Source organism: Ostrea edulis, chromosome 4 (genome assembly GCF_947568905.1).
Source record: "Ostrea edulis chromosome 4, xbOstEdul1.1, whole genome shotgun sequence".
Lineage (NCBI taxonomy): Eukaryota > Metazoa > Mollusca > Bivalvia > Ostreida > Ostreidae > Ostrea > Ostrea edulis.
Window position 1 is genome coordinate 42,638,659 of NC_079167.1, and position 12,090 is coordinate 42,650,748.

General features: G+C 37.8%; 1 protein-coding gene and 1 pseudogene across 1 annotated transcript in view; one reads left to right on the forward strand and one right to left on the reverse strand.

The window, feature by feature from the left end:
• The window catches only part of LOC125669476 (tRNA:m(4)X modification enzyme TRM13 homolog), a 56,758-nt gene extending 51,992 nt beyond the window's left edge, over positions 1–4,766 (reverse strand). Inside the window, exon 1 of the mRNA XM_048904007.2 lies at positions 4,467–4,766. Coding sequence (XP_048759964.2) covers positions 4,467–4,737 — 271 coding nt within the window. The 5' untranslated portion in view covers positions 4,738–4,766. The remainder of the gene's footprint in view (positions 1–4,466) is intronic.
• Positions 4,767–5,151: 385 nt separating this feature from the next.
• Positions 5,152–12,090, forward strand: part of LOC125669475 (uncharacterized) — a 41,143-nt pseudogene continuing 34,204 nt past the window's right edge.

Consider the following 12,090-nt stretch of genomic DNA (forward strand, 5'->3'; position numbering starts at 1 on the left):
TTGAAAGTTGCCCAGTGGTGATCTTGAGAGGATTTTTAAAAGATGCCACAAAATTTTCATTTTATCTCCATTTCAAAAAGGGTATGTCACTTCTTTTTAACAAACTTGAATCCTTGATTTGTGGCAAGTTTGATTGAAATTAGCTCTGTGGTTCTGGAGAAGAAGTTGAAAATGTTAAAGTTTAGGAACAGACAGATGGACAGATGCCAAACAAAATGTGATAAGAAAAGCTCACTCGAGCTTTCAGCTAAGGTGAGCTTAAAAGAATATATTTTTATGCTCCAAATAACTTTTCACATATAGCAAGCTGCTTTGTGATAAAATGGTAAGTTCCTATATGAAGATATATGTAAATATTGAACTTAAGCAAACAATTATCTTTAACAGAACAGTGTTGTTAAATGGAACATGACATCATAGGAATTTTATCAGTAAGTTAGTAAATATAGCCTTATCGACATCGTGAAAAAACAGCACCCTTTGGTTTTAGAATGTCTGGTATATAACACTATATTTGTGAACTTTTATATAAACTTCAGGGAGTCTGTAATGGCATACTGTATACAGTACACTCTCTACAATAACGGCAGTTTGTAAATTACATGTACACTGGCAGTATGACAGTAACAATATTATCCCTGAATGAAAGATGAGCAACTTCCTAATCAGTGATCAACCACTATATCCAGTATCTCTCCTTGTCCCAGCTGTACAGAATGAATCCCATTTTATATAAATACAGCAACATTAACTGCAAATTACTATATAGCAACATTAACTGTAGACCACTATATAGCAACATTTACTGCAGACCACTATATAGCAACATTAACTATAGCAACATTAATTATAGACAAATATAGCAACATTAACTATAGACCCCTATATAGCAACATTAACTGTAGATCACTACAGCAACAATTACTGCAGACCACTATATAGTGACATTAACTGTAGACCACTATATAGCAACATTAACTGTAGACCACTAAATAGCAACATTAACTGTAGACCACTATAGTAACATTAACTGTAGACCACTATATAGCAACATTATCTGTAGACCACTAAATAGCAACATTAACTGTAGACCACTATATAGCAACATTACCTGTAGACCACTATATAGTGACATTAACTGTAGACCACTATATAGCAACATTAACTGTAGACCACTACAGCAACATTAACTTTAGACCACTATAGTAACATTAACTGCAGACCACTATATAGCAACATTAACTGTAGACCACTATTTAGCAACATTAACTAGGCCACTATAGTAACATTAACTGTAGACCACTACAGCAACATTAACTGTAGACCACTATATAGCAACATTAACTGTAGACCACTATAGTAACATTAACTGTAGACCACTATATAGCAACATTAACTGTAGATCACTATAGCAACATTATCTGTAGACCACTATATAGCAACATTTACTACAGACCACTATATAGCAACATTAACTAAGCCACTATAGTAACATTAACTGCAGACCACTACAGCAACAATTACTGCAGACCACTACAGCAACAATTACTGCAGACCACTACAGCAGCATTAACTGTAGACCACTATAGTAACATTAACTGAAGACCACTATATAGCAACATTAACTGTAGACCACTATATAGCAACATTAACTGTAGACCACTATAGCAACATTATGTGTAGACCACTATATAGCAACATTTACTGCAGACCACTATATAGCAACATTAACTAAGCCGCTATAGTAACATTAACTGCATACCACTATATAGCAACATTCACTGTAGACCACTACAGCAGCATTAACTGTAGACCACTATAGTAACATTAACTGAAGACCACTATATAGCAACATTAACTGTAGACCACTATATAGCAACATTAACTGTAGACCACTATAGCAACATTATGTGTAGACCACTATATAGCAACATTTACTGCAGACCACTATATAGCAACATTAACTAAGCCGCTATAGTAACATTAACTGCATACCACTATATAACAACATTACCTGTTGACCACTATAGCAGCATTAACTGTAGATCACTACAACAACAATTACTGCAGACCACTATAGTAGCATTAACTGTAGACCACTATAGCAACATTATCTGTAGACCACTATATAGCAACATTAACTGCAGACCACTATATAGCAAAATTTACTGCAGACCACTATATAGCAACATTAAGTCATTAACTGTAGACCACTGTAGTAGCATTAACTGTAGACCATTATAAAGCAACATTATCTGTAGACCACTATGTAGCAACATTTACTGCAGACCACTATATAGCTACATTAACTGTAGACCACTATAGTAGCATTAACTGTAGACCACTATATAGCAACATTATCTGTAGACCACTATATAGCTACATTAACTGTAGACCACTATAGTAGCATTAACTGTAGACCACTATATAGCAACATTTACTGTAAACCACTATAGTAACATTAACTGTAGACCACTATAGTAACATTACCTATACACCACTATAGCAGCATTAACTTTAGACAACTATAGCAACATTAAATGCAGACCATTATATAACAACATTACCTGTTGACCACTATAGCAGCATTAACTGTAGATCACTACAACAACATTTACTGCAGACCACTATAGCAGCATCAAATGTAGACGACTATAGCAACATTAACTGTAGACCACTATAGCAACATTAACTGTAGACCACTATACAGCAACATTAACTGCTGACCAATATAGCAGCATTACCTGTAGACCACTATATAGCAAAATTAATGGTAAACCACTACAGCAATATTAACTGTAGACTGCTATATAGCAAAATTAACTAGGCCATTATAGCAACATTACCTGCAGATCACTACAGCAACATTAACTGCTGGCCAAAATATAGCAACATTAACTGTTGACCACAAGCAACATTGCCTGATGACCACTATAGAGCAGCATTAACTGCAGACCACTACAGCAACATTAACTGCAGACCACTATAGAGCAACATTAACTGTTGACCATTACAGCAACATGAGCTGTAGACCACTATAGCAACAATAACTATAGACCACTATATAGCAACATGAACTGTAGACCACTATATAGCAACATTAACTTTAGACCATTATGTAGCATCATTAACTGTAGACCACTATAGCAACATTAACTGTAGACCACTAAAGCAACATTAACTGCTGACCACAAGCAACCTTACCTGAAGACAACTATTTAACAACATTAACTGTAGACCACTACAGCAACATTAACTGTAGACCACTATAGCAACATTAACTGTAGACTACTACAGCAACATGAACTGTTGACCACTACAGCAACATGAACTGTAGACCACTATATAGCAACATTGACTGTAGACCACTATGTAGCATCATTAACTGTAGACCACTATATAGCACCATTAACTGTAGACCACTACATCAACATTACCTGTAGACCACTATATAGCACCATTACCTGCAGACCACTATAGCAACATTACCTGTAGACCACTATATAGCAACATTACCTGTAGACCACTATAGCAACATTAATTATAGAAAACTATAGCAACATTAACTGTAGACCTCTATACAGCAATATTCAAAACTGTAGACCACTATATAGCAACATGAACTGTAGACCACTATATAGCAACATTAACTGTAGACCATTATGTAGCATCATTAACTGTAGACCATTATAGCAACATTAACTGTACACCACTATATAGCAACATTAACTGTAGACCATTAAGTAGCATCATTAAATCTAGACCACTATAGCAACATTAACTGTAGACCACTATAGCAACATTAACTGCTGACCACAAGCAACATTAACTGAAGACAACTATTTAACAACATTAACTGTAGACCACTATATAGCAACATTAACTGTAGACCGCTATATAGTAACATTAACTGTAGACCACTATAGCAACATTAACTGTAGACCACTACAGCAACATTAACTGTAGACCACTATAGCAACATTAACTGTAGACCACTATGTAGCATCATTAACTGCAGACCACTACAGCAACATTAACTGTAGACCACTATAGCAACATTAACTGTAGACCACTATGTAGCACCATCAACTGTAGACCACTACAGCAACATTACCTGTAGACCACTATATAGCAACATTAATTATAGACAACTACACTGTATAGCAACATTAACTGTAGACCTCTATACAGCAACACTAACTGCAGATCACTACAGCAACATTAACTGCAGACCATTATAGCAACATTAACTGTAGACCACTATAGCAACATTATCTGTAGACCACTATATAGCAACATTAACTGCAGATCACTAAATAGCAACATTAACTGCAGACCACTACAGCAACATTCACTGCAGACCACTATAGCAACATTAACTGCAGACCATTAATTATAGTGCTCAAGCAACATTACCTACAGACCACTATAGCAACATTATCTGCAGACCACTACAGCAATATTACCTGCCCATCCATTGATTAAAACTTGCTCCAGTCCCGATTTTTCCTTAGCCTCTTTCATGGGTCCCACTGGCTCAAAGTACGGATATGCAGTTTCTACATATTTAAATCCTGCAGCATTTGCAGCAGCATATCTTTCTGTCATAGTTGGCAGTTCGGAGAACATCATGGTAAGGTTTGCTGCAAACTTGATTGACATGTTGTCAGTGTTGAAGTGTCGTATACACACGCCGGTAAAATTCCTGATATTGAAGCAGACTAATTTTGCAATCATTGAGGTAGTAGGGTCGAACTAATTTCCGAAAAGCAATTGTGTGTTTAAACAAAAACATTAGTTGTTGATAATTTAAAGAATTTAAGTAATCTAAACAGCAGAATTATTTTATGACTAGTGATTATCTCATATATATACTGTAGATATTTGAAACAAATGCATGTACGTATTTATGAACAAAGAAATGTGTACATTCTTCTTGCTGGTTTTAGATGCAGCTGTCATCAATATCAATGCGCGAAAATATACCGTGCTTTTTATATCAAATATTGGTTTTTTAAAAAAAGATTTGATAATTTTTGAGTATTGCTTAAAATTATATTGATTGTCATACCTATGAATGAAAGGTTATTTTACAATGAATGAAAAATAGATTTTCTACACTACTTTTTGACGCAATGTGACATTGTTTACGGAAGAAGTAAATGTCCACATAGCACATGTTTGAAATAAACATGATTAATGCAGAAATTTAAGTAAACGTGACTCAACAAATTCCAAATTGTCAATCAGTTAAAAACTTTACACTGCACATTAATGTCAGCTGCAGAACTATTGCTCTCTCCGAAAAAATTTGCGAAGACCAGAGATTGCAAGTGAGTATTTCACAGCATAAAGTTACCAAAGAATCACGACCCAAAGAATCATGCCGAATTTTCTCAATGGCTGAGTCATCTGTGATGTAGAGTAGATAACCGTTTTGCTTACCACTGGTTATATCATCTTGTCATTGTTATGCTGATCTTCAAACATCAGAATGCTAAATGGTAGATTTACAAAGTTCCGGGTGTGTAACTGTTGCACAGGAGTTGGCAATTTTATCAACAACAAAAAAAAAGTGAAAAAAAAGAGAAACAGGCATGAATCCTACCAGTGAGGCTTGCTACAAGTGAGCTTTTCGAGTCTCGATCGTTACTTGTGAGCTTTGCGATTCTCGATTGCTACTTGTACGGGCTTTGCGAGCCTCATTATGCTGGCGAAACTCTTTTGTCTATGGCTTCCTGCCCGTTTCTCACTTATTTCATTTTATTAATAAAATTGCCGACTCCTGAGGTTGTTATAAACACCGCCCCTTTGCTGTAAAATATTACAATGTTCTATTATTTGCTTGTTCCTCTCCTATGATGACTGATGTTAGGGTTTTGCATTGTTGGTTACTTTCCTTTTTCCATGTTTACCTTGGTTAGATAGGGAGGATCTGATATTGTTTATCTGACACCTGTATATATCACAGTGAAGCTGACACCTGTATATATCACAGTGAAGCTGACATCTGTATATATCACAGTGAAGCTGACACCTGTATATATCACAATGAAGCTGACACCTGTATATATCACAATGAAGCTGAAGCTGACACCTGTATATATCACAGTGAAGCTGACACCTGTATATATCACAGTGAAGCTGACACCTGTATATATCACAGTGAAGCTGACATCTGTATATATCACATTGAAACTGACACCTGTATATATCACAGTGAAGCTGACACCTGTATATATCACAGTGAAGCTGACACCTGTATATATCACAGTGAAGCTGAATCTACTAATGTTCCCAGGTTCTTTAGACACATTAGACATATCCCTTACATTGCAAAACAAATATATATCTAGACTACAGAAAGTCTACATTAAGTGTACCAGTATAGATAAGTAATTTTAACAGAAAGAAATACTGGTATATTTTTATAAATCTGCCTCAGTTTTGCCTTTGAGAATTTTACAGTGAATACGCTCAGCTCTGAAAATGAAGCTGATGGAAAGTAAGATGACAGGAGGCAAATAGTTTCTGGATGAAAGGAAATGATCACTTTCAAATGGAATAATTAGAAAAATACAGTTTCAAGGCTGTTATCCTAACACTATTTGAGCTTTAGTGCCTGATCTGTTCTCAATGCAAATTAAGTTATCTTAAAAGATTTATCATTGATTGAAAACTAGTTTTGTGCTTGCATATGTTATAGTTGTCTATTTGAACTTCAGGAGTACGTGTACAATGGAAGAGAGCAAAGACGGACCCAGTAAGAATGAAAAGAATAAATATCCCCCGTCGGATTCGATCTCCATTGAGGACGGTGTGGACATCACGGACCTTCAGATTGATGACGTACTGTACACAGAGGAGCCTCTCACACTGGACAAGCTGCCTCTGGAACTATTAATGTACATCTGCAATTTTTTGGATGCTAAATTTCTTGTGCACACTTTGAGTGAAGTTTGCAGAAGTTTTCAGGACTTATTTGTCAGTGATATTTACTGGAAAACTCGCATCAGCAAAAGATGGCCCAAACCATACCCACCTGTGTATGGTAAGTTAGATGAAATAAGATTCTTTGGACATTGACAGTGCTTAAGGGATATACTTCTTTTGAATTTCCATTGTTCAACATATTTAGCATTCCAAAAAGCAGAAAATACACATAGTTTAGTAATGTGAGAATGCATACATATTAACACAGGTACCATGTCTATAGCATGCAGCAAGGATGAGGATGGTTGTGGTGGTTTTTGTTCAAAATACGAAAAATTCCACTTTTTTTCCAGAGGAGAATTTCAGTTGGATGGATGCCTGTGTTGCACGGGAGGAGTCGCACAGAGTGTGGAGCAGTCCTGACGAAACCTGTCACCACTTCATGTTCAGGGAGGCCATATTTGCCCCCGTGGATGCTGTTCATCTCATGAATGTAGGAACACCGATTTTGTTGTAATGTAGATTATGCCACAAGTATCTGGCCTGGAGGTTATAAAATGTTTGGAGAACTTACTTCATTCTCAAATCCATAATCTGTGTTCTGAAGCCATACTCATACTCAAGAGTTAAACAAGAATTAGAGTATGGTGTGAAGTACAGGGTATGTTGTGGAGTACTGGGTATGGTGTGGAGTAATGAGTATGGTGTGTAGTACTGGGTATGTTGTGTAGTACTGGGTATGGTGTGGAGTACTGGTTATGGTGTGAAGTACTGGGTATGGTGTGGAGTACTGGTTATGGTGTGAAGTACTGGATATGGTGTGTAGTACTGAGTATGGTGTGTAGTACTGGATATGGTGTGTAGTACTGGGTATGGTGTGGAGTATTGGGTATGGTGTGGAGTACTGAGTATGGTGTGGAGTACTGGGTATGAGTTGGAGTACTGGGTATGGTGTGGAGTACTGGATATGGTGTGGAGTACTGGGTATGGTGTGGAGTACTGAGTATGAGTTGGAGTACTGGGTATGGTGTGTAGTACTGGGTATGGTGTGGAGTACTGAGTATGGTGTGTAGTACTGGGTATGTTGTCGAGTACTGGGTATGGTGTGGAGTACTGGATATGGTGTGGAGTACTGGGTATGGTGTGGAGTACTGGGTATGGTGTGGAGTACTGAGTATGGTGTGGAGTACTGGGTATGAGTTGGAGTACTGGGTATGGTGTGTAGTATTGGGTATGGTGTGGAGTACTGAGTATGGTGTGTAGTACTGGGTATGGTGTGGAGTACTGGGTATGGTGTGGAGTACTGAGTATGGTGTGGAGTACTGAGTATGGTGTGGAGTACTGGGTATGGTGTGGAGTACTGAGTATGGTGTGGAGTACTGGGTATGAGTTGGAGTACTGGGTATGGTGTGTAGTACTGGGTATGGTGTGTAGTACTGGGTATGGTGTGGAGTACTGAGTATGGTGTGTAGTACTGGGTATGTTGTGTAGTACTGGGTATGGTGTGGAGTACTGGTTATGGTGTGAAGTACTGAGTATGGTGTGGAGTACTGGGTATGTTGTGTAGTACTGGGTATGGTGTGGAGTACTTGGTATGGTGTGGAGTACTGAGTATGGTGTGGAGTACTGGGTATGGTGTGGAGTACTGAGTATGGTGTGTAGTACTGGATATGGTGTGTAGTACTGGGTATGGTGTGGAGTACTGAGTATGGTGTGGAGTACTGGGTATGGTGTGGAGTACTGGGTATGGTGTGAAGTACTGGGTATGGAGTGGAGTACTGAGTATGGTGTGTAGTACTGGATATGGTGTGTAGTACTGAGTATGGTGTGTAGTACTGGATATGGTGTGTAGCACTGGGTATGGTGTGGAGTATTGGGTATGGTGTGGAGTACTGAGTATGGTGTGGAGTACTGGGTATGGTGTGGAGTACTGGATATGGTGTGGAGTACTGGGTATGGTGTGGAGTACTGGGTATGGTGTGGAGTACTGAGTATGAGTTGGAGTACTGGGTATGGTGTGTAGTACTGGGTATGGTGTGGAGTACTGAGTATGGTGTGTAGTACTGGGTATGTTGTGGAGTACTGGGTATGGTGTGGAGTACTGGATATGGTGTGGAGTACTGGGTATGGTGTGGAGTACTGGGTATGGTGTGGAGTACTGGTTATGGTGTGGAGTACTGGGTATGAGTTGGAGTACTGGGTATGGTGTGTAGTACTGGGTATGGTGTGGAGTACTGAGTATGGTGTGTAGTACTGGGTATGGTATGGAGTACTGGGTATGGTGTGGAGTACTGGATATGGTGTGGAGTACTGGGTATGGTGTGGAGTACTGGGTATGGTGTGGAGTACTGGTTATGGTGTGGAGTACTGGGTATGAGTTGGAGTACTGGGTATGGTGTGTAGTACTGGGTATGGTGTGGAGTACTGAGTATGGTGTGTAGTACTGGGTATGGTATGGAGTACTGGGTATGGTGTGGAGTACTGATTATGGTGTGGAGTACTGAGTATGGTGTGGAGTACTGGGTATGGTGTGGAGTACTGAGTATGGTGTGGAGTACTGGGTATGAGTTGGAGTACTGGGTATGGTGTGTAGTACTGGGTATGGTGTGGAGTACTGGGTATGGTGTGGAGTACTGGGTATGGTGTGGAGTACTGAGTATGGTGTGAAGTACTGAGTATGGTGTGGAGTACTGGGTATGTTGTGTAGTACTGGGTATGGTGTGGAGTACTGGGTATGGTGTGGAGTACTGAGTATGGTGTGGAGTACTGGGTATGGTGTGGAGTACTGAGTATGGTGTGTAGTACTGGATATGGTGTGTAGTACTGGGTATGGTGTGGAGTACTGGGTATGGTGTGGAGTACTGAGTATGGTTTGGAGTACTGGGTATGAGTTGGAGTACTGAGTATGGTGTGTAGTACTGGGTATGGTGTGGAGTACTGAGTATGGTGTGTAGTACTGGGTATGGTGTGGAGTACTGAGTATGGTGTGGAGTACTGGGTATGGGTTGGAGTGCAGAGTATGTATTAGAAATTTTATAACCTCCTGGTTGGGAGGGCCTATATCAAATTATGTAAATGAATTTTTTTTTTCATACATCAAAAATATTGCTGTATGCATGATATTCAGAATGTTTACAAGCCTGTTTATGACTTTGAATTTGTAGAATGGGACCATTTTAGCCTCCGGATCTAGAGACCGATATCTTAATATATTAGACTTGACTAAATATAATCCAGATGATCCAGCCAGTGTGAAATCCATGAAAATTTACTCTGATGCCAAAGCACACAAAGTAAGAACCAGTGTAAAAGATCATGAAACAATTAGATAATTACATGTAATTGTGCTACAGATATTTTTGATGAGTTTAAGCCTTATCTTGGTGAATTAGAATTCATACTGACGAGTGCAAACTATTTTACACAGGGCTGGATATGGTGTTTGGCCTCTCATGATAACACACTGTGCTCAGGGTCCTGGGACACGTACATCAAAATGTGGGACCTGGATAATGGAGTCACTGAACGAGCCAAGTACAAGTAAGTTATTCTCCGGAGGCTGTGAAGCAAACATACAGTTAGTTTACCTTAACCCATTGAACATACAGGTAGTTTACCTTAACCCATTGAACATACAGGTAGTTTACCTTAACCCATTGAACATACAGGTAGTTTACTTTAAAGGGGCATGACCACGATTTGAGCTGTAAATTTTTGAATTTTATTTTTCCATCATTTTTGTTTACATTGCTTAACTAAAGGTATTTCTAATGGTCAACCAAAATTTGAGTATCAGTTGTTGAGTTATAAGTGAGATACAGCACTGGCAATTCTTTGTTATGTAAACAAGGCTCGTGCCATGTTTTTGTTTACATTAGAATGTTTAACAGAAAAAAGCATGTTTAAAAGAAAATGAAATGTGCCAAGCACTAGAAACTATTTAATTGTGTTGAGAATTCACTTATGAATTGAAAAAAATCTGCTTTAAACGAAACTTTTACTACTTTATTAAACCTATGTAAACAAAAACATGACATGAGCCTTGTTTACATAACAAGGACTTGTGACCTCTGTATCTCCCATGCACCTTGACTACTGACATTCAAATTTTTGCTGATCATTAGTAATACCTTTGATAAGCATTCTAAAGATTAAAAATCAAATTTTCACCTCAAATCGTGTCCATTTCCCTTTAACCCATTGAACATACAGGTAGTTTACCTTTTCCCATTGAATATTTTGTTAGTAATAAACCTGTGCTGTTTCATTGCACAGTCTACTACGGATGTACTGAAATTCAGGGGACCAACCTGAATTGTTCACTATATCCAAAGTTCAATATAACCGATGTGGACCCATATAAATAATGTTACTGGGGATTTAGTTGAACTTCAATGTAACAGATATTTCAGTGTAAGCAATTGTTAATTTAAGTAGAAGCATGCAGAGTAGCAGACTCAATAAGAACAATGAACATTTCAAGTGGACATAAAAAGTGTTTATTTGAAAAAAGAAACATTTTAGTTAAATTGCTATTAAGATATAAATATTAGAAATTAATGTTTAGTTTGCTTGTATTTGGGAGATATAAAAACAGTGGAATATGAGGCATTTTCTACGTGACTGGTTTCAATGATTATGCAAATTACCCATATTTCATTGTTGTATAACTATAATACAGTAAAAACTGCCCAAACCGACACCTGTGTAATCTGTTTCACTGGACATTCCAACCTTTATTTTCATTCTCAATTTCTTATTTTTATTGTCTTTACACTGTTTATTCCAGCACATTATGTATTCCGACAAAAAATTGTCTCCAGCTCATCTAGGTTAAGGGCTTCCATAGTTAAATGCACAATAATCATGGGGTGAAATTGCAACTCAAATTCACAGGTATCATTACACTTGTTACGGTTAAACACCAAAACGATACTACCCATATGTTGACTGTGATTGAGCTACCGTAAATTCCCCTCATGGTAATTTCCTGTGACGTCACTTAAATATCACGTAACACTTCATTTTTGGAAAACAGCAAGAGGCCCTACTTGTGAACAAAAGTTCAGTTTCATGCGAGTAACCAGCTGAATTTTTATTGATATACTCAGAAAAAAATAAAAATCCTTAACATGAAAAGTGTTGGAAGCAATTGCA